Source organism: Aulonocara sp. 'chitande type north' Nkhata Bay, linkage group LG7, assembly GCF_057382095.1.
Source record: "Aulonocara sp. 'chitande type north' Nkhata Bay isolate Kocher_YH1m ecotype deep benthic linkage group LG7, A_spYH_male_GT1.1, whole genome shotgun sequence".
NCBI classification, from domain to species: Eukaryota; Metazoa; Chordata; class Actinopteri; order Cichliformes; family Cichlidae; genus Aulonocara; species Aulonocara sp. 'chitande type north' Nkhata Bay.
Genome location: NC_141350.1, coordinates 53,637,934 through 53,662,994, shown reverse-complemented (window position 1 = coordinate 53,662,994; position 25,061 = coordinate 53,637,934). Strand labels below are relative to the sequence as shown.

At 38.7% G+C, this 25,061-nt stretch overlaps 1 protein-coding gene across 3 annotated transcripts; it reads left to right on the top strand.

The window, feature by feature from the left end:
- Nucleotides 1–105: 105 nt before the first annotated feature.
- tnpo1 (transportin 1) lies at nucleotides 106–24,683 on the top strand. 3 transcript variants are annotated; one of them, XM_086301312.1, is made up of 25 exons: nucleotides 106–261; nucleotides 374–485; nucleotides 1,676–1,751; nucleotides 2,303–2,452; nucleotides 4,922–5,028; nucleotides 10,219–10,352; nucleotides 10,980–11,061; nucleotides 11,838–11,960; nucleotides 13,765–13,883; nucleotides 14,190–14,250; nucleotides 14,472–14,640; nucleotides 14,965–15,117; nucleotides 15,228–15,453; nucleotides 15,641–15,812; nucleotides 15,996–16,082; nucleotides 16,172–16,279; nucleotides 16,622–16,780; nucleotides 16,882–16,969; nucleotides 17,054–17,152; nucleotides 17,235–17,330; nucleotides 19,216–19,291; nucleotides 20,878–20,977; nucleotides 21,070–21,144; nucleotides 21,378–21,516; nucleotides 21,595–24,683. In XM_086301312.1, exons 2-24 carry the CDS (start codon nucleotides 381–383, stop codon nucleotides 21,483–21,485), a joined length of 2,673 nt encoding a protein of 890 aa, XP_086157438.1. In that variant the 5' UTR covers nucleotides 106–261; nucleotides 374–380; the 3' UTR covers nucleotides 21,486–21,516; nucleotides 21,595–24,683. The 3 variants fall into 3 exon arrangements, 1 of the variants encoding a protein (XP_086157438.1); XR_015130426.1 differs by lacking the exons at nucleotides 19,216–19,291; nucleotides 21,378–21,516; nucleotides 21,595–24,683; XR_015130425.1 differs by lacking the exons at nucleotides 21,070–21,144; nucleotides 21,378–21,516; nucleotides 21,595–24,683 and having other exon boundaries at nucleotides 19,216–20,594; nucleotides 20,878–20,978.
- Nucleotides 24,684–25,061: the final 378 nt, after the last annotated feature.

The following is a 25,061-nucleotide window of genomic DNA, read 5'->3' as shown; positions in this document are numbered from 1 at the left end:
ATCTTCCTCCTGTAAAAAAGCATCTTTAGTTAGACTATTTAGGCTTAAAAAAACTTGTGGCGCACTAGGACCCTCCAGCTCCGTGTCAGCTGACTATGTAGCCAGTTATATGCGACGCCAGACCGTAGCCCGAAGGTTTTTTTCAGCTTGGGTTGGGAGAAAACGGGTCGACTCGCCGTGTAAGGCCCATGTCTGAAAACCCAAACAGACGTTCACATTTCAGCAGAAAGTCGACTGCACAGCACGGCAAAGCCAGAACAGGTAAAAGCCTTTTTTCCCTATCCAAAATCACTCCGCCTCGTAGGGAGCAGCATTAGTGAGGCGTACGATGACAAGTCCTCTGTCTGAGCTTATGTTATTTCTTTATCCGCAGCAGCAAGATGGAGTGTGAGTGGAAACCAGACGAGCAAGGACTTCAACAAATTTTACAGCTGCTGAAGGAGTCTCAGTCGCCTGATACGTCCACACAGAGATCCGTCCAGCAAGTATCCTTTTTGAGCCAGATATGGATGATATAATCTGTTAGTGATTTAATAACAAAACAGACTCAACAGGCTAACGATAGCTAATACTAGCCTGGGTGGTTACAGTTACAAGCAGGTACGCTCGTGCCTTTTTTTTGTCTCGCTTGCACGCGCTACAAACGGAGCAGGTCGTGCTAACATCATTTGACATTAAAAATGCTATAAATTGTCTTGCTTGGTTAATACAATAACCAACGGTAGCTTCTAATTGCTCCTCCTGTACACCTTTACCTTGCATATTTCTTCGGCAGAACATCATAATAAAACATGTCTAAAGCCCCGGTATATCATCTGCAACTTAATCCTCAATTAAAGCTAAGCTTACCGGAAACATGCTACTAATTTAAGTTAACATTCGAATTAGAAATTCTGTGCATAATATAATGATGTAATGGTGATTGTGTTAATTGTGACAGTAGTGTATGCAATGCACGAAATTGCTGGATTTTACTAGTGCAACAGAATCTGAAATCTCCTGTTCTAAAACAGGAGTTAATGGAGTTAATGGAGTGGAATAAGAAGCCATCATTATTCAAGCATTTTCGCTGTGACATTTTACTCTGTCACTTTTCCAAAGGGTGCCAGGGATTATCAAACAAAACCGTATTAAGGTGACCTCTTCCGGCTAGATTAAATGGCAAGCACTAAAGGGTAGGTTTAACATGTAAGTGCTTTATTAGCTTTACTCTGTAGCTTGGGCACTGTATTGTCACACAACACTGTGCTAGTGTTGTGTGACAATGCAGTTGAGGAGCAATCATCTGCTGCTCAGAGCTGCTGGTCCTTATGTTTTTGTCTGGTTTCATGCAGGTCCTTAATAAATTTCTTATGTAACCCTTCATACAGACTGTCTCATTAACTCATAGACTAGCTGCTGTCATAGCCCTAAAGATGCCATCTGCCAGTACAGTCATGCCAAATGACACATTTATGACCCCCTTACAAGCATACATCCAGTCCACTCACACACACTGACATACGCTCCCATCATTATGCTGTTAGATTAGACCACTCCTCCTCTTTATATGGGGAGGAGGAAAAAAAACTCTTTTTGGCTTTATTGTTGTTATCAGATTACAGAATGCAGTGATGTTCTTTCAGCCTTTTAACATGCTCTTCGTACATTTGTAACCCTTAACCATTTCTCCCAGAGACTCGAGCAGCTGAATCAGTATCCAGACTTTAACAACTATTTGATATTTGTTTTGACAAAGTTGAAATCAGAAGGTAAGCTGTCCGCCCTTCTCCTTCGCTCTGTCATTTTGTGTCTGTGGTGTGTTCCTAGATCGTCTAATAGCACCTGGGCAGCTGTCGTTTTTATGTAACTGCTTATTGACAGGTCAGCCCGGCTGAGACTTGGGTGACCTGATGGCATCTTTGTTGCAAATGATGTGCCACACAGAATATGGGCCACTCTAATTTTAAAGCTAAATCCTGGCACTGCTCAACTTTTGGCTTGACTGTCTGCACAGCAGATGACCCAAATGTTAAGTGGTGTTAAGACCTTTTCGGTTGCATGACGACCTTAGCTCAGATGCAACAAGCCACAAGTGTTTAAACAAAAAAAATGACCGAATTTATTACTTACCCATTTTAAGCAAACAGTAAAATAGTTTCTGTCCACAATGTTAGTATAAATGTCTGAACATAATTTCTGTAATACTCTGCTTGTGAAAAATGAAAGGAAAGCAATTTAATGTCTGAGTCACCAGCCTTCATTTTGATCACAGCTAGAGTGGAATTTTCACATTTCCTTCCTTGGCCTTTTCTCTCCCAAGATGAACCGACCCGATCCTTGAGCGGGCTGATACTGAAGAACAATGTGAAAGCTCACTATCAGAACTTCCCTAATGGCGTGTCTGATTTCATCAAGAGTGAGTGCCTCCAAAACATCGGAGACTCATCTCCTCTGATTCGGGCCACTGTTGGTAAGTCCCCTCTCTGTCTTCTGATTGTAATGTTGTCCTTAGCATCCATGCATACCTTTTTATGTTTAAATGTTTTCTGTTGTTATGTACGTTGCTTTGTTGTTCCTGTAAATAACTTCCTTATTTGTTTAAACTACATGCTGAAATATAAAACCTACAGCTCACTATATTGGGAACATAATCAGCATTTGCAGACAAAGCAGGGAAATAAATGACAATGAATATTTACACAACACCTTATTATTGGTTGTGATGGTTGTATATTATTTACACTAATTAAACCGATGAAAGGGATTTGGGATAGTAGCTCATTTATTTTCTTATTTTTAGGGATATGTAGAGCTGGGCGATATGAGATTTTTTCATATCACGATATGTTTTTTTCATTTCAGGCGATAACGATATCTATCACGATATAAGCCAAATAACTTGTAAGAATTTGTAAGATTTAAATGTGCTGTTGCTCACAAGTAAAATGTGAAATAATCAGCAGCTTGTTTTTATTTAAATATTTATTTCCCATAATAAGTTCAACAGGGTAGATGTACTTAAGGAACATGAGACTTTTTCAGATAAATAAAGGCAAATATTGCAAACTACACAAAAGGCAGCCGCTAAAGCGTTTAAGTTTCAAAATAGAACAAACGAAACAGACTAAATTGTCAATTCCACTTAGAAACAAAATATTAATTCTAAAAATAAATCTTAGTTTGTTTTACAGAAGAACAGACAAAACTGACTAACTTTTGTCAATATCAAATAAACTGAGAACTAAAAGGAAATTCTCAATCTCTCCTTGTTGTATAGCTGAGCTTTTCAAACAGTTTTAACAGTTACTTTAGTCTGACAAAAGCCGAATGACGAATTAGCGCTTCCAGTCAGAGACTGAGGCTACGTCCACACGTACACGGGTATTTTTGAAAACAGAGATTTTCCGTTTTAAAAAATAATCCCGTCCACACATAAAGGCAGAAATGAAGGAAAACGCTGCTATGAACATGCCAAAGCAGCAGGTGGCGCTAGATTCCTAACCGTGCAGAAATGTTGGCCAATCAGAAGTCTAGAAGCCTCGGTGGGAAAAAGTAAACAAAGCTGGGGCATAGAAGCAGAACAGAGTCGTATGTGTGGAGGGACAGTAACTGTGTGTATATGTGAGCATTTAAACACTGCAGAGAGTAGAATTAACAGTAACAGTATTGTAGAAATTCATTTCACCGAAACAATAACGTGGCGCACAGTGTGACGCATGCACCAGTTTATTGTATTTCCAGACTTGTTTTCGGCACAATTTACAGTGCACGCTACTCTGTTTTTTGTCAGACTTGAAATAGTCGAAATACCTTCACACTACGGAACTTCTATGGCTCTTCCGTTCGACAATCTCTCCGGCATTGGAACCATCATCTGTTTTCTCTTCGGTCACACTCGGTTGATTTTTCTAGTCGGCACACTCATTTCCTCCATTACGCGCTGGCTCCATTACCCGCTGGCTGCTTCCCAAACAAACACACGTGCGGCTTGGCACTTGTGCTGTACTAACAAGTCACGCGACGTGACGCTGCGGCTGTGATTGGTTCAGCTCTGCGCTACTTAATTTGGATTGGCTGACCTTTTTTTTTTTTTTTAAGAGGACAAGAGCGGCGAGGTCTATCGCGATAGCTTAATTTCTCTATCGAGTAAAAGTTATATCGCGATACATATCGTTATCGTTCTATCGCCCAGCTCTAGGGATATGGTTATGTTTTTAGTAGAAAATGAGTCTGCTTTTCTGTGTTGTTTATATTTCTTTATTTATCTAGTGGGCAGAAATCTATGAAAAAACCCTTAGAAATAAAACTCCTGCAGTTCTCCTCTCTCCATTCTTAACCCCTCCCACCAGATTAGCGTGGACACATAGACTTGCTGTCAAAAGCGTGCTATTGCTGACTTTTGACTTCAGGCACTCAGAGTTTGCTCTCTCAGGTTTTCACCGCTGCTTGGCTAATCTGGCCTAACGGACCTGTAACTGGCTCAAGATTGTGAAGCCTGAAAACAGAGCTTAGAGGCGGTGCAGTTATCTCTCAGACCTTGTCAGTTACAGTATGATTGAAGGCTACTGTGAATTTCTTTTTAATCTATTTCTTTTTAATCCAGTGAGAGCAAAGCCCTACACTGGCTTTAAATGCCTCTAAATAGTCTTCCTTAACTCAATAGGCTACTGTATCAGAATGTTAAAGGCCAGCTTTTAAATGCTGGTTTGGTCTCCCAAGCATTCCCTGCTATTATTGCAGAATCTTGATATTAACATTTGCATAATTAGGGGTCATCCTGCTGTTTAAGCTAACTTGAAGCTATTTATGTGCTGCATTTCTGTTATTTCTATTCACATGGATTATAAACAGAAGCGCTTTATAATATTAAATGTCTGTTTCATTATATCCTGTGCATGATTTTGGTTTAATCAACTAACTCAACCCACTCTGACAACAGGCATCCTCATCACTACAATTGCCTCCAAGGGAGAACTACAAAACTGGCCGGAGCTGTTACCCAAACTCTGCCTGCTGCTGGATTCTGAGGATTATAACACATGTGAAGTGAGGACAAACAAATCAGAAGCTTATAAATTAATTTCTTTTAGGCACTAAGCTGATGTTTGCTGGTGGTGTCACAAATGTGTTGATACGGGTGAAAGATGTGAAAACTATTTCTTAAGGGTTCTACAGATGATGTTTCCTGTAATAATCCACTAACACCGTGTTTCCACAGAAATGTATGTACTAACCCAATTACAAATGAGCAAACTATATATGAACAGGAAATCACTTAGATCATTTCAAAAGTTCTTAAAAATCTAAAATTATCTTGTAACACACTGAACTGAAAATGCATCATACAAATACAATGTGGCTCTAAAATCTTCTGCAGTAATCAAAAATATGAGATTGATTTTAATAAAATGTCTTCTGACGAAACTGACTTGGTTAAGATGGACTCAAATGTTGCAGCTGAGTAGCCATGATGTATTCATGTTTCAGTCACTCTGTAGCACATGAATAGTGCTCCGCAGGAAAGTGTCAAAATTCGACATTTCATTACTAAAAAAAAATCACACAAAGAGTCCCGAACCAGCTTAAAGAATCCAACCTGAAATGCAGTGGGCTCAGCGTTAATATGGCAGCAGCCATTACTTTGCTTGATATGGACATGACGCTAATGTCATTTTGTAATATTATCATCTGCCAATGACTCAGATTTCTTCCTCTTTAATTACCGTGCTTTCAACTCATCAGAAGTTTAACAAAAGCGTGTGTGTGAGTATGAGAATGAGAGGCCGCTTTTTGCCATAGCTGTGTTGGAGATGGGTGGGGAGTGCTGAGATTAAGCGTGCACATATTTCTGACTGTATATTACAGCCCATGTGTGCTGTAATTAAGCATGTTTCCCTGTCTGGGCACACAGACAGTTGTGCGTGTACTGTTTATTTGTTTATTAATTAATTTATTGTGGAAAGAAAAGCTGGCTCAGCTATAAAGCAGCATCTGGATGGTATCCTGCTGGCCAGATGAGCTAAAGACATTCTCACAGCTGGAGCAGCCGCTGCAGACTGCAGATTATTCAGCTCTGACTCAATTATTCTCTCTTGTTTTTGATCATCGTCCAAATATGCTTTACTTTTCAAAACGCCGATAACTACATGCTGTTGGGTCATATTTCATCTTTACAGGCCACCATGATCCACTCTGTTTTTTTTTTTTTTTTTTTAATATCTTTAATTTTTCTGAATGTTCTGCAGAATAAAACTCAAGTGCTTGTTCTTCTAAATGCTCCATTGCAGCAGCCACGAAAATGACAGTACAGTTGTTTGTTGTGACTGTTAGATCATCTGATTTGTGTAACCATATTCAAGCTCATATAAACTCCCAGGTCATTAGTATTCTGTCAGCTGGATTTGCCCATGACATCAGAATTAATAAATTAAACAGCATGTTAAAGTGTCGTGGTAAATTCAGCTGTGTCTTAGGGCAATAAAAATACATGCTGACAGGATTATTACTTGTCGATGTGATTTAAAGTAATTTAAGGAATAGGTGTGACATAAAAAAATAAATCTTTGTGTAGCACCGCTGCTAGCCTCCTTTGTAAAGCTTGTTCAGAAGCTGAGATTTAGGTCAGGTAGTTACTGCAGACCATCTTGAAGTGTGTGTGCGTGCGTGCGTGCGTGCGTGCAAGAGGCTTAACACTCAAGCAACCAAATGTAGAAACTCCTTATAAGACCAGCTATGTTTTTTGAAAAGAAGCTTGAGGGTTGGAAAGCTTCTTAATGTTTCTTGTTGAAGATGGTCAAGTTGCTGCACTGTGAATAACTAGGAAGCAAACAAATAATCATTACTATATCTCTTTCCTCCCAAAGCACAACATTTGATGACCTCCCTTCTAACCTTGATGAGTTTTGACACCTCAGTATATATCAATGAAGATGTGGTTTGACAACCATTAGAATAGTTTCCAGGTTTTTCCAAGGTTAGCTGCATCAGAAGAGACCATCCCCACCAACTTCTAGTGCACACCCAGTTATTTTATGTTTATATAAGCAGGCCAAAGTTTGAAATAAAAACCTCAGTGTAGCCAGTCAGAAGAGATGCTGTCATACATATGTCAGGATGTCAGTGGGTAGTTTGAGCTCTCGTTGGCAGAGTTGAGGCCAATTTGAGGATAACTTCAGAGAACCGTGACCCAGAGCAGCATCTAGCTGTGTGTCTGAGGTAAAATACGATTATTTTACTATTTCAACGTCATTGTATATTTAGCTTAGTGCATTTTTTGAGCTACGAACGCAGTTGTTTCCAAATTAAGTGCTCTGAATGGTCAGATCTGTTTATTTCCATGCAAAATATCAGAAAAATCAAGCTTGATTCAGGGGGGGGGAATGAAGGTTTAAAATTTGTCCTGTGATATTACGCAGTTGGTTTGAAGGGCTGCATGTAAAAATAGGCAAGTTCAAAAAATATTAACACTAAATATTTGCCCGAATTGTATACATCTGGTGTGTAAAGAGTTTAAGTGTGAGATAGATGGGGGCTATTGGGAAAAGTGAATCAGCTAGTCTAGAGTCCAAGATTTAAATATTGAGCTGAAAATGAGTAAATAAGTACACTTTAAAGGGTCAGTATTTCTTCTTGTTGCTGATGTTGATGTTATTTTTTGTTGCTGTAGTATCTGGCACCTTCTTCACTTTAGGATAGAGCTGTTGGTAGTCTTGATTAGCCATATAGTACTCTTTAAGAACTGAGCATCCACTGCCTCCCCAAAATAATCCACTATTTCTATCAGCATGACTTTGATATCTATTTTGGGAGTATATTTAGTGACTGCCAGTGTACAGTTTCCGATCTGTAATCTACGCTTTGAGAAACGTGTAAATGCATGTTGGCCTTGGGCCATTTGATCAATATATGTTGTGCATGTACAGTATCTGTGCAAGATGATCCTCGTGACTCTCCCAGTGAATCATCCTCCCTCTGATTGCTCAACAGTCCCACGCTGAGACCTAATGTCTGCTGACGCTGTGTATAAAGACAAGCTTCTGTATATGGTGAAACTGCAGCATGCTGTTTTTAGCTTTAAATCATCTGTTCTCAAGTAATGATGTCATAGATTTTTTTTAAGCTTAGTATGAACATAACAAAACGCAGAAAAATCAAAACACATTTGTTTTGGTAACATAAGGAGCTGCTGCCTTACCAGTGAGTCCTGCCTTTTTTGTGGTTTAAGACTAGTGGTTGCTGGAAGAGCTCCTCGTGTCACCACGCTGTGCTCTTCTCTGCATGCTCTATATAAAGAAACAAGCAGGTGTGTCAGATGCCAAGTTTAATGCTGGTGGACGGCTTAATATAGGTTATGGCTATGTTTTGATTAATGGAGGTTGACAAGTGGCTATAACGGTGTTGATACCACTCGAAGGGGAAAACGATCACCTATGATAATGCTCTGCCACCTCAGTGCTCATTTGTAGCATTATTCACATTTCAAGGGCAGGATTCTGAAGGAGCCGTTTAGTCGACTACAGGTGTATTATTATTTTTCTTCTTTGCCGTGGCTCACAGCCATCTGCGTGAATTGCATTCTCACAGTGAACGACCTTCAGTAGCAGGACTTGAAAGGAAGATTACACTTTAGATACTTGCATATCATTGAAACACTTGCAGGCCACTCCCATTACTTTGCACTTCTCTCTTGACACACACAAATGCCTGTATTATGTTTTGACGTCACTGTGTGCAGCGCTGGAGCACAGTTGTGCGTAATATGAAATATTTGTTTGGGTTCCCACGCAGGTTCGCAACCAACAATTGCATTATCAGTTAGTCTGGTCATTATTCTTGATTAGTCGTGATGTGTGTTAACATATCATGCCATGCCAGCATTTAAACCCCAGTGATCTTGAATACATATGGATAGGAGGGGGAAAAAGGAAGTCTTTCTTCTAAATAGCTCATTAGTAACCCAGTCATGTTTTTCAACATTAAGATAAATCTGACATTTTGGGGGTTGTCATGAGATTTTTATATCATGGCTTATGTATATGACATCTGTTTACTTTTTTTTTTTTTTTTTTTTTGTTTGTTTGGATTTCCAATTCTTAGCTTAAACAGCAGCATGTCTTATACAATTAAAGGAACTGTCTCCTTTCGTCTGTTTCTAGGTGCCATTAGCAGTTCTCTCAATGTCATCTCCAAATTCCAAAAGGAAATTTCCACTGCTGTCTCCGATTACCTGCTGGCATCAAGATTCAGTCTGATGAAAGAAATGCCTTTTTCCCCCTTCATAAATTTCCTTTGTCCCTTCTTGTTTGTGACCTTGATTTAACCTTAGCCTCCTCGTCTTGTGTCACCCCTGTGGTTCTGAGCATATTTTCCCCTCTTTTTTTTTTTTTTCTCTTGTGGAGATGGCTCTGTATCTGTCCTCTAAAAGGAATGCCGACATGGGAGTGGTTTCCATAGAAACACATTTCAGACAGCGTTGGTGTCAGTGCTGTGCCGTTTCTTGTATCTGCCTCTCAGGCTGCAATGTTTTTATTTATTTATTTATTTTTGTGAGAGAGACTGAAGTCTGCAGCATATCGTGAGCATGCATACTAACCATCTGTCAAGCAGCTTGTGTGCGTGTGTGTGCGTGTGTATGTGTGCGCCAACTGTTTGAAGGTTATTAGAGCAGAAGTGGATGAATCCTATTGAACATCATGGATGAGAAGGTGGAATGTATTATTTAGTGCTTTCACTGTGCAAATACTAGCACTATGATCCTCCATGTCTCATATGTTACAGAGCTTATACACAGTATGTGGATTTATAGAACCAGGGTGATTTTTGTTTTGGGCTTGGGTTTAAATATGCGTGATTGTAATATGACTATAGTGTACCATACGGGCAATTTATTTATTTCACTGTGTGGCCTCTTACATTGTACCTGTCATATTTGGCTCTTAAGCATGTAAAGCCTTTGGCTCTTATGCGTGCTTCCGATTGCAGACTTTATTCTTACTATGCAATGAAGCAAATTATGTTATTATACAGTAAATTTTGCCTCAATGTTAGATGAGAATCAGGCAAATAAGACCAGTTCCAAATACGTTTTATTCCTACTGTCTACTTCAGTGTCTCAGTATTTTGGGGTTAACTTCCTGATAAATTAGCAGAAAAATTCAATCTTCCATCATGTCTCTTTCTTTCTCATTGTTTACTTTGCTGTCTTTTCCTTATGCCATTTTTTTCCTTTGTTTTCAGGGAGCTTTCGGAGCTCTTCAGAAGATCTGCGAGGACTCTGCTGAGATCCTGGACAGTGACATGCTGGACCGTCCTCTGAACATCATGATCCCCAAGTTCTTGCAGTTTTTCAAACACAGCAGTCCTAAGATTAGGTATCATAATACTTCTTTTTTTCCAATTTTGCTGACTGAAGTTGATTTTAAGTTACACTGTCCTTTGAACCTTTCACTTACACATGGATGTTTTATTATTTGAAATGACCTAGTCTGTTACACTCTTTTAGAATGTGCATGGCATTGCATTTAAATTGTCTGTGAATGCTGTTTATTATACCTGTTTAGTGACGGTGCATACTTTTCAGTTAAAACTACTTTAAGCAAATGAAGATGGTTCCTTTCCTCCTCAGTAATTTAAAATTGATGAAAAACTTCTACTGGGACTTACTTGACATTCCAGCTGATATCAGCTGGTGTACCAAAACTGTGACTTTGTGTCTTGCCTGAACTATTCTCCATTTGTTGGATACAATAAAATGTCTAGTCTAAATCTGAATACACAGCCAGTATGTACATTTTCAGTCTGTCTTATGTTTCTTAGAGACGACACACAACGAGTGTCTGTTGCAGTGTAAAACTCCTGTAGAGAGAGAGCTTTCTCATATTTGGAGGTTAGATTGGAGGAGATGGGGCAAATAATAATACAGAGGCTACATTCACAGTGTGCAACATGTGAGGAAAACATGTCGGTGTGACTCTAATGTGGTTGTTACTCTGTTGCAGGTCTCATGCCATCGCCTGCGTCAATCAGTTCATCATCAGCAGGACTCAGGCTCTTATGCTTCACATCGATCCTTTCATTGAGGCAAGTCAGACTCTAATGCTCCTTTATATTATCTATTATGCTTTGTTTTTTTTGTTTTTTAAGTGTATCTATATGCAAAACAAATCATTGGCCCCAAAAGAAAGAAACAGAAGCTACTAAAGGGTCACTTCAATAAGGCGAGCTATTCCTCTGACAGTTTGGGATTTACCTCTCCAGTTTGTGGCTTTCTGCAATCAGTCGCCGCATATGCCAAGCCTCATGCAAATTATTGCAAATTATATTATGTTTAGGGCTTGGGAGAAGAGATTAATAATAAGAAAATTGAAGTCAGATATTTGGCAGAGGCTGAAGCACAAAAAAAACTGAATAGTTAGTAGCAATTAATAGTTTAAAAGTGTAATAAATGAACTAAAGCCGTCATAAATCGAACAGCTATGACTTTATGTCCGAAACATTTGTGTACTGTGCTGAAGACAACTCAACTGAAGTCAAGCTGGGGCCTTTCTGTAATGCCAGTTTGTACCGTAAGATGGTGCAGCACCTCAATGTATGTCTTTCTTTGTTATGTCTTTTAAAGATATGGGGTATATATTTAACAGTTTTGATATAGTAAACTGGACATTTAAAGCAAATGGCTACAGATTATACATACAGCAAATCGCAGAACTGTGTACATTCACAAACATCTAAAACACTGGTACATTATCTGTAATGTTCTGCATTACTGTATTGACTATTCCCCTCTCAATCATATTTATTCTTATGTTATTGCCAACAGTGGTATTAACTTTAAGCTGTCGCCCTGCCCTCTGTAGAATCTCTTTGCACTGGCAACAGATGATGAGCCAGAAGTGAGGAAGAATGTTTGTAGAGCTCTTGTTATGTTGCTTGAGGTTCGCCTCGATCGTCTCCTGCCACACATGCATAACATCATAGAGGTGAGTGTATTGTAAAGATGAAGAATGACTATATTAACTAAAAGGGAGGCGCCTAAAAGCTGATAATCGGGGAATCGGTGCAGTATTGAAATGGGTTTTCAAGGTTTAGAGAGGTGGTATAGATTCTCCCTGTGTTCTGCAGTGTTTTTTCAATAGCATTTGGGGAAGGCAGGCACCTCAGACAAAATACTACTATGTGAGAGAGCAGGCCAACCTTAGCCTGCACCCGAATGCACACTCCTCCACACAGCTCCCTCTACAGTCTTTGAATTATATTAAGTCAGCATTTCAGATGGTCAAATGTCAAGCTTGACAGAACATTTTTGGATTATATAGTAACATAAATGGACTATCATTTATTTGGCACGTACTATAGTCCATTTAACCATTGAATGGGCATTGCAGCACAAGCCATGTTTACACACACACACACACACACACACACACACACACACACACACACACACACACACAGTACCTTTTATACATATACTTAAAACACTTTACCCAAAGCCCTTTTGGCATGCATACCTGAAGAGCCAGGATTGAATCACTTACATTAGTGAGTCAGCTAGTGGAGAAGCCACGACCACCCTAATGTATTCATGTAAAAAGGAAATGGGGGGGGATAACAGTGTGCTCTTCAAAATGAAACTTGCATGTTAGATACCTAAAAAATCATGTAGCTTGTTGTTAAATTCAGGGTCTTTTTTTCTTTTTTTTTTTCTCAATAAACCTCAGGAGTGTGGATAAATATGACATTTTGAAATGGAAAATGTGGATGAACCCTGAGTAAATATGACATATGACATAAACCTCTATTAATAACACAGCAGTAAGCAACTCTGTTGTACTGGAGGTCGTTTTATGTCATTCTGATGAACATGGCCGAATAAAGTAGGGCTGTGTTTTTTTTTTTTTTTTTGTTTGTTTGTTTGTTTGTTTGTTTTAATTTATTTTTCCCCCCAATTTTGCAAACATGACTTTGCTGAATAATTATTTGTTTGCCCACTAAATCTATAAAATGATAGTTTCTCATAAAGAGTTATTGCTTACTCTTTATCAGCCCATTTGCTTTTCTCTGATGGGTTTGGTTTAAACAATAGACATGCACGGGTAGCTTTTAGTTGTGTTACTGGCTTCACTTTCTTTACTCATGTATTAAAATACAAACACTTTTTGTGAATTTATCATTTTATTTTTATATTCATTATATCATAGTAGTCAGATGTTCAAAAGCACCAAACAAACAAATTAGAAATACTTTTTCTTTCTTCTTCTTCCTTGTGAGTTATTCATTATAGAAGACAAAGTAACCAGTTACAGTTACTCACATCACTGCTTGATTTAGACTCTTGCAAATCTTTGGCCCTTATAAAACATATATGCAACGTGTACTGAACTCATGAACGTTAAAGATGAGGACAATTCACAGGCACGCACTGATGTACTATAATGTTGTGGTTCGTTTTTAGATCAGCTTATACACTTATATTATCTGTGAGGTAAAAATTATTTCCAAAAGCTGTATAGATGTTGATGATCCTGGTACTATAAGAATTTATGTAGTAAGTTTGATATAGATTGTCTGTTCCCCAACTCCTCTTAGAGGCATTGATCAAACATACACCATGGTCATTATAATAAGACAAAAATGAAATGAACTATTCTCTGAACAGATTCATAGTAGTGCGTCGCAGGTTTTAGATTTGGTTGCATTCCTTCCTTTGGGATGAAATATTCAGATTTGTACGTGAAAATGTCTTTGTTTATTTGTATGTTTTGTTTTGTTTTTTAAATTCAGTACATGCTACAGAGGACTCAGGACCATGACGAGAATGTTGCCTTAGAGGCCTGTGAGTTCTGGCTGACACTGGCCGAGCAGCCGGTGTGTAAGGAAGTGCTGTGTGGCCACCTCTCCCAGTAAGAAAATACACACACACACACACACACACACACAGAGCCAGATGTAATGTACAGACTTATGCTGGTTTTGAAAGTAGCTGATTCATAGCAGCCTTGGCAGCAAGTCAGCGAAGACCTTGTACTAGGGTGTTATTTTTCCTCACCTCACGGTGGCTGATTAAGAGTTGACCTCAGGTTTAACATCTGTCACCAAATTGTCACATTAAACTGTGTCCACAGCAGGGACCAAATGTGAGTAATTGCCTGTGAGTTCTGCCCTAACCTTGCCCTTTGTTCTCATCATTTTTCCCGCCGCTGCTCCAGGCTCACTCCGGTGCTTGTCAACGGGATGAAGTACTCTGAGATTGACATCATTCTGCTCAAGGTCAGTTTGTACTGCCTAATATGTTTACGTGACGGTACAATGATAAACTGCTCCAGGAGTCAAGCTGACATGCAGTTAAGTTGTTTGTGATGTACAAACAAATTAGAGTTGTATACATTTTACAACACAAAATGCATAGCTAATTTCTGGTTTCAGCTGACTGAACTCTCATGCTAATGCCTACACGCTGAAGAATTTTTATACCATACGTTCATTTTCAGGGAGACATTGAAGAGGATGAGGCCATTCCAGACAACGAGCAAGACATCAGACCACGCTTCCATCGCTCCCGCACTGTTGCCCAACAGCATGAGGGTGATGGAATTGAGGATGAGGAGGATGAAGATGACGAACTAGATGATGATGATACTATCTCTGACTGGAACCTGCGTGAGTTCAGTGCATATCTAAATTGAACTGTCTAGATTGCTCTGTGATGGTTGTTTCAAAATAATTCATAGTGGCTCTTTATCCATGAACTCCACTGAAAGGAGCCCTGCATTGTCTTGTAGTCCAAACGGCTAATAGAGAAGAGGAAGATCTCATTTTTCTTAGGTTTTATGTAACTTTATAATCAGTAGAACAAACATGCCACATCGTGCACCTTTTTAACAGTCCCAAAAAGCAGATGGTGTACTAATTGTCTTCTGCTTGTTTGTATTATGCTTGTTACATCTGTATGATCTTTGTTTCTGTGTATGTGTGTGCTGTTAGGCAAGTGTTCAGCAGCAGCGCTCGACGTGTTGGCCAACGTGTTCAGGGAAGATCTGTTGATGCACATCCTGCCTCTTCTCAAAGAGCTGCTTTTCCATCCAGAGTGGGTAGTTAAAGAGTCTGGAATCCTAGTGCTGGGGGCTATAGCTGAAGGTAAGAAGGGGGAAATGAAGAGAAATTGAAGAGAGGGAGGTCCCTCTTTGAATATAAAATCAGAAGAAGTACCACTTTGAAACAATACTTTTGTTATCCTTTTTCTCCAGGCTGCATGCAAGGAATGATCCCATACCTGCCTGAGCTCATCCCTCATCTCATCCAGTGTTTGTCTGACACAAAAGCCCTGGTGCGTTCTATCACCTGTTGGACACTGAGCCGCTATGCACACTGGGTTGTCAGCCAGCCTCCGGATGTTTACCTGAAGCCTTTAATGACAGAGCTGCTCAAACGCATTTTGGATAGCAACAAGCGTGTGCAGGAGGCTGCTTGCAGGTGAGTGAGATGATAAAGCCATGTCTCTCATTTTACAGCACATTAACTCTGACTTTTTTTCTTCTTTTTTTTTTTTTGCATCTGTGTTTCCCACATATTCCCCTGAAGGATTCAGGTGCATCCAAATTTCAGAGTAGTTACTTTCACACATTGCTTTAACCCCCCATTTTTAATCTTTCCCTGCCAGTGCCTTTGCCACTTTGGAGGAGGAGGCTTGTACAGAGCTGGTGCCCTACCTGGCATTCATCCTGGACACACTGGTGTTTGCTTTCAGCAAGTACCAACATAAAAATCTGCTAATTCTTTATGATGCAATAGGAACACTTGCAGATTCAGTGGGCCACCATCTCAATAAACCGGTATGCAAAACAGAAGCATTTGCTGGATTTCACTTCACATTTCTATGCAAATCTAACATTAATACTGCTGTTGTCATGTACTTATTTTTGTAAAATATCAAAAAAGCTGTATTTGTTTGAATGTAAAATAGAATACATTGGCAGCCATTGTTATCGGTGCATTCAATGTGTGATATGTATTAGGAGTACATCCAGATGTTGATGCCACCCTTGATCCAGAAATGGAACCAACTAAAAGATGAAGACAAAGATCTTTTCCCTTTGTTAGAAGTGAGTTTCTCATGCACACTTAAAGGTGTCAAATTTTTGCATAATATCCATGATTTTTGTATCTAACCCACAATTCCTACCTTCCTCAGTGTCTGTCATCTGTAGCCACAGCACTGCAGAGTGGCTTCCTGCCCTACTGTGAGCCCGTGTACCAACGCTGTGTCAACCTCGTTCAAAAGACCCTTGCTCAGTCCATGGTGAGAATGTCTAGAATGGACAACTTAAAGACTTTCTGTGCATTTTCTATTATCTATTTATTCAAAATGAAAACATTTAAACCTGCTGGAGACTCTGGGTAGTCAAGTGGAACTCGATGTAAAGCAAAACAACAACAAAAATGGTGATTTTTATTGTGTTTTTTTTAAAGTTAACAATCTGTTAGTATTGTTTACAATTTGCTGCACTGGCCCCAAGTGGTAAACAAGGTATTTAGTGGACGTTTAACCACTACCACAGTGGGGTGGATCCATAGATGGAAGCCATATAACTTATTATTTAATATTTATTACTGTTAAATTAAGTCATGTTATATTTTCTAGCTTCATCAGTCCCAACCAGAACAGTATGAGGCCCCTGACAAAGACTTCATGATTGTGGCTTTGGATCTTCTTAGTGGACTGGCAGAAGGATTGGGAGGCACCATTGAGCAGCTGGTGGCTCGTAGCAATATCCTCACCCTCATGTACCAGTGCATGCAGGTAAGGCCCTGTAAAAGTATTTAACATGAAAAAAAACAAACAAACGTAAACTGACTTGCATGTCTCACCTTGTGCTCTCTTTTTTTTCTCTAACTGTTCAGGACAAAATGCCAGAAGTTCGTCAGAGTTCATTTGCTCTGCTAGGGGATCTCACCAAGGCTTGTTTCCAGCATGTCAAACCATGCATCGGTACGTTCGGTGTACTTGACTCTGAAGCACCAGTGACAATAAATTCCAAGTAATTTTCTAAGATATTAATTTTCCTCCTTTCAGCTGATTTCATGCCCATACTGGGTACAAATTTAAACCCAGAGTTAATATCAGTGTGCAACAATGCAACATGGGCAATTGGAGAGATATCTATACAAATGGGTGAGTGCCTTTCTTTTAAGACGATGTACAGTGACACATTTAAAATCTGAATTAACTTAAGTTCTTATACCTACACTCTTAGGGCCTGAAATGCAACCATACATTGCGATGGTGCTGCACCAACTGGTGGAGATCATTAACAGGCCCAATACCCCAAAGACACTACTGGAGAACACAGGTACCACTCGGTGGTAGTGCTGAGCCCGTCAGCCAGCCAGGTTGCCACACACACACACACAAACACAGAGAGAGGGAGGTGTATACACTTATACACACACTCACTCACTCAGGTCCACTTAGCCAGGATTAACTATACTTATTAGACTGCGTGTCTTTCCCTTTTAATTTCAGCCTTTCCCAAGGTATGAGCCTTACTAGTTTTGCTTGTTTCACCAAAGTATGCTGAATATTTCAGGTATTGATTTGCAGCCTGGCACAGTGGCCTGTAAGTTGAAATAAAATTAAAATGAAGCCTTGAGCAAGCCCTGGTGTGAAATTCTTAACACTCTTCAACTGAGCAAACCGTGTAAGAGCCCTGCCTTGGAATGAACTAATGTCGACTGACTTTGCTCTATGAGGTGAAGTACAATATTGTAATGAAACCAAATGCAAAGCTTACACAGAATTATAGATAGATGACTGCATAGCCTCACATAGTTACTGATCAGCTAAACAACTAATCCCAAATGACACCTAAACTGACTAAAAGTAGGGCACCTAGCTGAGATTATTTTTAGGTTGCACACTCTACTCTTGTTTGAACCAAATGCATTGGAGATTTGAATTGGATGAGTCAAGTGAACATTGCATCAAAATTATGCATGCAAGGGTGAAGTGTGACCTGCCAAAATAAAAGGAAATAAAACTAGGGACTCTATAGATGTGTTCCTGTTTGTTTGCTGTCAGTTTATTTGTTGCTTTTATTTACTGTTCTTTAAATGTGGATGCATATCTGCCAATAGATGTTAAATGTTGTTAAGAATGGCCAATGTTTGATGCAGGATACATGATAATCAATAACCATGTCTTAACAATTGGGCATCATACAACTTCAATTTTTGAAGTATCAGATCATTAACCTTTCCACTAACAGTTTCTTGCATGTTATCGATCTATAAATTGACAACGCCACAGTGAATCAAACCTTAGCAAACATAGCCATGTGTAAATTCCGTTAACATGGATGTTTCCACGAGAGCCAGCGTACCACTGGAACTATTTTTAAACTAGGTCACATAATACCACAGTTTAAGGTGGCTGTAAATTCTCGGCTCGCACAGCGGCACTCTTCAGTTTGCCTCTGATCAGCTGATCCTGCACTGAACTCTACTCTAATGAGCATACCATCTGCTTTCTGCATGTGTCATTGGACTGTTCATAAATGCCTGTTTGTTAATGAGAATGTTGCATAGTTTTGTGTCTTCTTAAACTTAGGTCCTCCCTCCTCTCTGCCTCATAAGAACCTGCTGTGCTGGATACTAGTCTCCCTCCATGTAGTTGGCTTGGAGTAATCTGTCATTTCTTTTCCAAAAGAAAAACAAAACAAAAAACATTTCTGTTTCTTATGAAAATTAACATTTGTGAGTTTAAGGGAGAAATCGCTAAGAGGGGGAAAAAAAATCCCACTGAACTGCTCTTGTTTTACGCCATACATGCTACACCTTTTATTAGCATGTGTCTTGGCACGTACAGTTTCATCAAATTGATCAATTTAAATAGCTTTTTTTTTTTTTTTTTTTTTTTAAATCCATGTAATTCCTGGAAGCAGATGCCATTGTTTGCCTTTTCTATGAATGTCCTGTCAGAGTTGTCAATGTGTTCTCCCTTAAACGTGTTGTATGTCTTTTTTTAGAGTGTCATATTTTTACATTCCTCCCTTTTGACTTGAAGGGGCAGTAATAATCAACGCTAGTGAAATCTTCTGTTTATTATCATACACAGATTCTGTTGATTTCTGTCTCTGAGTTGTTTGTTTTTTCTTTATTTTTTTCTCCTCCCCCCTCCTCATTGCTCATGTCTTGGTTGGCGTTTGGTGGTGTGTAACCGTGATTGCGTTACCTTAGCAATAACAATTGGTCGTCTTGGTTACGTTTGTCCTCAAGAGGTGGCACCCATGCTACAGCAGTTTATAAGACCCTGGTGTGTATTATTCAATCTTTTATTTAATTCATCTTCTCTCTGCTTTCCTCTGATCTTCTCGTCTGTCGCCTGTTCTTCCCTTTTTCTCCCCTGTAGCTCTCCTCCTCTTCCCCTTCTCACTCTCCTTTCTCAAAAGCGTTTTGGGTTTTTTTTTTTTTCTTTTCAGTTTTTTTGGTTTTTTGTTTGTTTTTTTCCTATCAGTTTGTAATCATTGCCAACCGTGTGACTAACCCTGTCCTCTTTTAGGTCCTACTTGTGATTTGTTTTTGCCTCAGTAGCACCTTCATGTGTTTTTTATACATTAATTTGTTTAATTTCTAGTTTTTTTTTGGTCATTGTAAACTGTCGCTAACAACCTAAAAGATGCATGGGATCAGATTTTTCTTTTTTTTGTCACATGCCTGCTGGTTCAACAACAGAGAAAGGATGCAGTCTTTTAATGAGAAAGAGCATTCTTAAATTCCTTTCTCATTTAGTAGTCACCCAGCTGCATGTGCCTGTCCCAAAACGACCCCAAACCTTCTTTAGTAGATCTTCGAAAACAAAACAAAAAAGTAATGTTATATTCAAGGTGCTATAGATGAGGTTTTGCTGAACACACTGCTCAAAGACATCAGTGAAGATATTAGAAGAGTTTCTGAGTTTTAAATATTTTAAAATGCTTGATTTGTTTTACTTGAATCTCTTTTGTGTGCATGCTTCATGTGTTGTAAATCGGGAAACAATTTCATATTTAGATAAATGTGCAAAGTGATCAAAAAGTTCTGTGGATTTAAAAAAACCCAAACAAATCATGGCAAACTTGACCAATCGCCTCTTTAGCATTGCTTCCTAGTGCACCTCTAGAAAGCTTTCAAGAGCTGCTGATCCTTTAAATCATTCCGTTTATGCTCTTTTTTTCTTTTCTTTTTTCACTTGCACACGTGCAATGACTCACAGATCTCCTTGGTGAAATGAAAAAAGTAGGGAAAGTTATTTTTTTTTAAAGAGATATATTTCAGTCATTATCAATTTCTTTTTAAACTCTTCCTGATCAGTCTGAGTGGAGAACCAACAGGCTTACAAAGGTTTTAAGCATCATTGCAACAGTTCCCAGGGACTTATGTGTATGGCAGCTGCACCGCGCTTCACTTTACCATACATTACTGTGCAAATGTCAGGAAAATATGCTAGCATTGATTAAAAGTGCAGGTTTGGAGGTGTCAGCAGTGTTACTGGAAGCAGTTCAGAGGCATACGAGGAGAAAACACTGAAGTTGAACCTTGATCAGATGCAAATTGGGAGTGGCTCTTCATTTTTGTGGGTTAGTTGTTGCAGGACATTTTGATCACATTTGAAAAATGTAATTTGTCTTTAGAGTATATGAAGAAAAGGATTGATAATGAAAACACATTTGTGTCAAAGGAGGTAATTGGCTTCATTCAAAGTTGGCATTATAAACATGCATGTCAGTTTAGTAACATGTACTGAATGCATCCGAGTTTCTGTACTAGTTATTCATAGTTGCAGATTTATGCTGGTTTCTGTTGTTGCTCAAGTATTCTTAAGATAAGCGTGGTGTTAAATGTGGCCGTCCCTGTTGTCAGGTGCACCTGTCTGCGAAATATAAGGGACAACGAGGAGAAGGATTCCGCATTCAGAGGAATTTGCACTATGATTAGTGTAAATCCAGGAGGTGTAGTGCAGGTGAGATGCAGTAGAGAGATGACTGTGTGGCCACTTTGTTTTTAATAACTCTGGAAGCTGAAGCATCGCCTTATTTATTTTCTCTGGAACAGGATTTTATATTCTTCTGTGATGCAGTGGCTTCCTGGGTCAATCCAAAGGATGACCTCAGAGACATGTTCTACAAGGTAAAAGCTGAAAAACACTAACAATAAAAATCGCTGAATAAATTCTGTCAGTTTTGCCTGGTTTCAGAGTTTGCACTCAGGCTTTAACCCATTTATTGCTTATCAACAGTTATTGCTGCTCCCTAGTGACCAAATTCAGGAATGGCAGCTTTTGCAGTTGACCCTTTAAAATGCACAGGATTTATTTTGAAAAGCACTCCTCAGTATAAACATCTCGTGGTGTTTAATTTCAGATCCTTCATGGGTTTAAGAACCAGGTGGGAGACGACAACTGGAGACGCTTCGCAGATCAGTTTCCAATGCCACTGAAGGAACGGTTGGCAACCTTTTATGGGGTGTAACTGTTTCCACAGCACGTGCCTCATCGTTGGGGTTGGTACCACTCTGAAAATAATTTTTATTATTTAACCCAAAATGTTGTATTCTAATCAGGGTTTTCTCTATATACAGGTCATTCACTATGGGAGACAATATCGGGAACCATCCCAGGGAGCATGTTACCCTTTACTGGGGGGAAGGATCTGCCTGCTGAGGGAAGGGGAAGGGGTGCTGACCCCCCTCCTTGACCTGGTGGATGGGGTGGGAGGGAGATGATAGCTACAGTTCTCAGTGCCCCTATGCACAGACAAAGGGGCAAAAGGGACTGGCAGGACAACCTTATCACTGGAGGAAAATTCATCTAATATCTGAATCAGAAGTTGTAGTTTGTTGGGGGGGGTTTTTTGTTGTTGTTTTTTTGTTTTTTGGGTTTTTTTTTGCTTTTTCCCTCTCCATTTATTCTCCAAACATCTTGTTTTCTGGACTACTGAGAAGAAATGAATGTGGAAAAAATTGAGAAATCTTTACAAAACCCTGTACTTTTTGTTAGACAAGGAGAAATGTAGGTCTTCTGCTCAGATATGCGTTTATAAGAGTAAACGAGAAGTATTATGAAGTAAAGCTGAAGGTTCTTTGAGACACATTTCCTGTAAGTACAGAGATGGTTTAAAGTTCCTACAGAAAAAGCTGTTTTGTCACAAGGGAGCACATAGTTTTTGTTTTTTAAATGAGCAGCTTTTCTGAAAATGGGTAGCATGTGTATATCATTGTGGAAAAGCTGTAGTGAAATGTGTTGACAGCTGTTGTTGAGCTTTGATAAGGTTCTTTTTTTTGGGTCTTGTATTTACAGTACTCATGTTTTCTTCTACTGGAGATTTACGGCAATCAGCTGTAATGTAGCATGACGGGCTTTACACACACTGACTTAGAAAAATGTGTAAAATCTTGGCTGTGGCGTGATGTCCGAGTGAATCATTGTTTGGTCTTGTGGCGTGAATGTGACATGGACATCTATCTGCAGGCATATCAAAGCTTTAGATGCTTACTTTATCCTTTTATATTGTCTGAGCCTCGGAAAGGACAAATGAAGGAGAAGCATGCAGGATAACAAGATCCTGTTTGCTGATTATTGTGTCATTGTGTTTTGGACGTAAATGTCACAATGGCACAAATACTGTCTCAGTGATTTGTTTTTTTTGCTTTTTTGCTTTTGCTTTTTTTTGTGACTTTGGTTGTCAGAACCATATAAACCATCAAATCAATGTTAACTATGTTAATTTCTCAATGTACTGATGTTTTTGTTATTGGTTGTTGGAATTTTTGTGCTAAAAGCATGATCTTGAGGATGACTTTCTAATGTTTTGGGTGGTTGTCACTGTGGGGTACTTTCATCTTTTGCATGTTGGTGGCCCCTTACACCCCAACTTAAAGTGGGAAGGTTGCAGGAGCTTCAATCAAGTTTTGGTTTTATTTATTTTTTTTGTATAGCAACCATTTATGTTCAGCATCACTGTGACTTTTAAAGACTTCACAGTAATCTTGCTAGAGTGTTCTCTTCTTCACCTTTCACCTATAGTTGGATATGTAGATTTTAAATACTGTGAAATTACATGTTGTCTTCTTGTGTTGCAGTGTTATTATTATTATTTTTTTTTTTTAAATCTATATGTTTAAGTTGCAGATGGCCTGAATGTATTCCATGATGGATTTTTATTTTATTTTTTTTTTATATTATTGTTTTGTTTAATTTTAATTTTTTACGCCCATCCATTCTTCCTCTGCTGGCCAGAGTAATAATTGCAGTATTTAAATCCTTTGTGATGCACCTAAAATGTACTTACTTACTTACCTACTTACTTAGCAAGTGCTTAAAATGAATGATGTAGCCAAACACTTTAGAATATGACCTGACAGGTCATTGAGCATTGCTGCTAAAATGTGTGGACCTTAATGCATTAAGCATCTTGATCCAATTGGGATATTAGAGTGTAGAAGTAGTTTAATGTGTTAGCTCAACTGCCACATTAAGAAATGTATTACTAATCTTAGATTAAACATTTTTTGAGGACATACACGGTGAATGCAGGTTATAATGCATCATGGAATACAGAGGCAAATACTCGTATGTGTCACATCATTATGTGTTTAGAAGTGATTTTTGTCTTGTCACATTCCAGCTCGCGGCTTGCAAAAATATGAAGTAATCGCAGCTTGACGGGGTGGATGTGCACACACTTCTGTTCTTTCTTCAAAAGATAGTAGTTCTACAAAACACACAACAATCCCAATTACTACTGTGCTATAATTTTGACGTAACTGCTGCTATACATTGTACTTGTTTCACTATATGAATATGTTTTTGTGTTTACCTCAGGGTGTGTGTGTGTGTGTGTGTGTGTGTGTTTCTGTGTTTGTGTTTCTATTTGTTTTGGGGGGTTTTTTTTTTGGTTTTTTTTGTTTGTTTGTTTGTTTTTTATCGATTTCCTCATGTCTCCACCTTTCCACATCTCTTCAAACAAGAAAGATTGGTTTAAAAAGCCACCCATCATCAGTGGGTGTTACTTCACATTAGCATTAATACATACAACACTGCTAGCTGAACAGTGGGATTACAGTTGGAAACCAGGAAGTAGGAACGATTCCTACTTCTACATCCTTATTGTCAAACGTGATTGTTATCAGGCTTAGGTAAATGGTGTAATCTCTGCACAATGCCTTTAATGCAAATACTTTGAGGATTTTTGCTGGGGTTTTGCAATAGAAGTACAGTACACTGTATGTAGAGATGCAGGTGAAAGCTGATTTAAAAGCAATTGCATATGTTGACAACTCTGCAAATATAGGTTTGACTTTATGAAGCTTTATTGAAAAATTTGTATTTTATAAAGCACCCATCAATATTAAGGAATGTCTAGTCAAGGAGCTCTAGTAGTCTAGTTTAATTAGCCTTTAAACTTGATTAGATTATCTGCCTTCATCCTTTTGCTAATGAAAGTGAAAACATCATTCTCATAGACATGTTTTGATTTTTCTTTTTTTTTTTTATAAGCTGCTGAATTTTAAAAATAAGTAATACTTTTGGGGCCACCAAATATTTTGGATCATGCAAAGACTCTATATTGTACTGTAGTAATTTTGTAATATTTGTAAGATGATATAGTGGGTGTGACTGGTTACCATAGCTTGAATCTGTACATTGTTCCAATAAATTGTTTACATTATTGTGGGCATTTATCATGTATTTTCTCCAAGTCTTTTTTTTTTTTTTTTTTTTTTTTTTGGCAATGTCACTGGTACTTTATCAGGCTTTGTGAAATTGGAATTACACAAATAGCAGACTCTGTCCACTGTGCCGACTGTAAATGGGCCTTTAAATACAATGTTTATTTATTTATAAAGCACTTTAAAACAGCCACAGCAGATGTAAAGTGGTTGTACACAAAAGTGAATAAGTAGAGTGAAAGCAATCATTTACAAAAACAACTATCGTACAACAAAAACAAGTAAGATCAATGTCTCACACTGGGTAGAAGGCCAGGCAGCATACAGGTGTTTAAGACAAGATTTAAAAATTAACAATGTAACTGTCTAACGTGGAA

Excerpts from the sequence above, each read along its gene's own strand:
- tnpo1 (XM_086301312.1), top strand. The coding sequence starts at position 381 with ATGGAGTGTGAGTGGAAACCAGACGAGCAAGGACTTCAACAAATTTTA. Across the intron at positions 17,153-17,234 it reads AGAGATATCTATACAAATGG|GGCCTGAAATGCAACCATAC; the intron begins GTGAGTGCCTTT and ends CTACACTCTTAG. Across the intron at positions 19,292-20,877 it reads CAGCAGTTTATAAGACCCTG|GTGCACCTGTCTGCGAAATA; the intron begins GTGTGTATTATT and ends CCCTGTTGTCAG.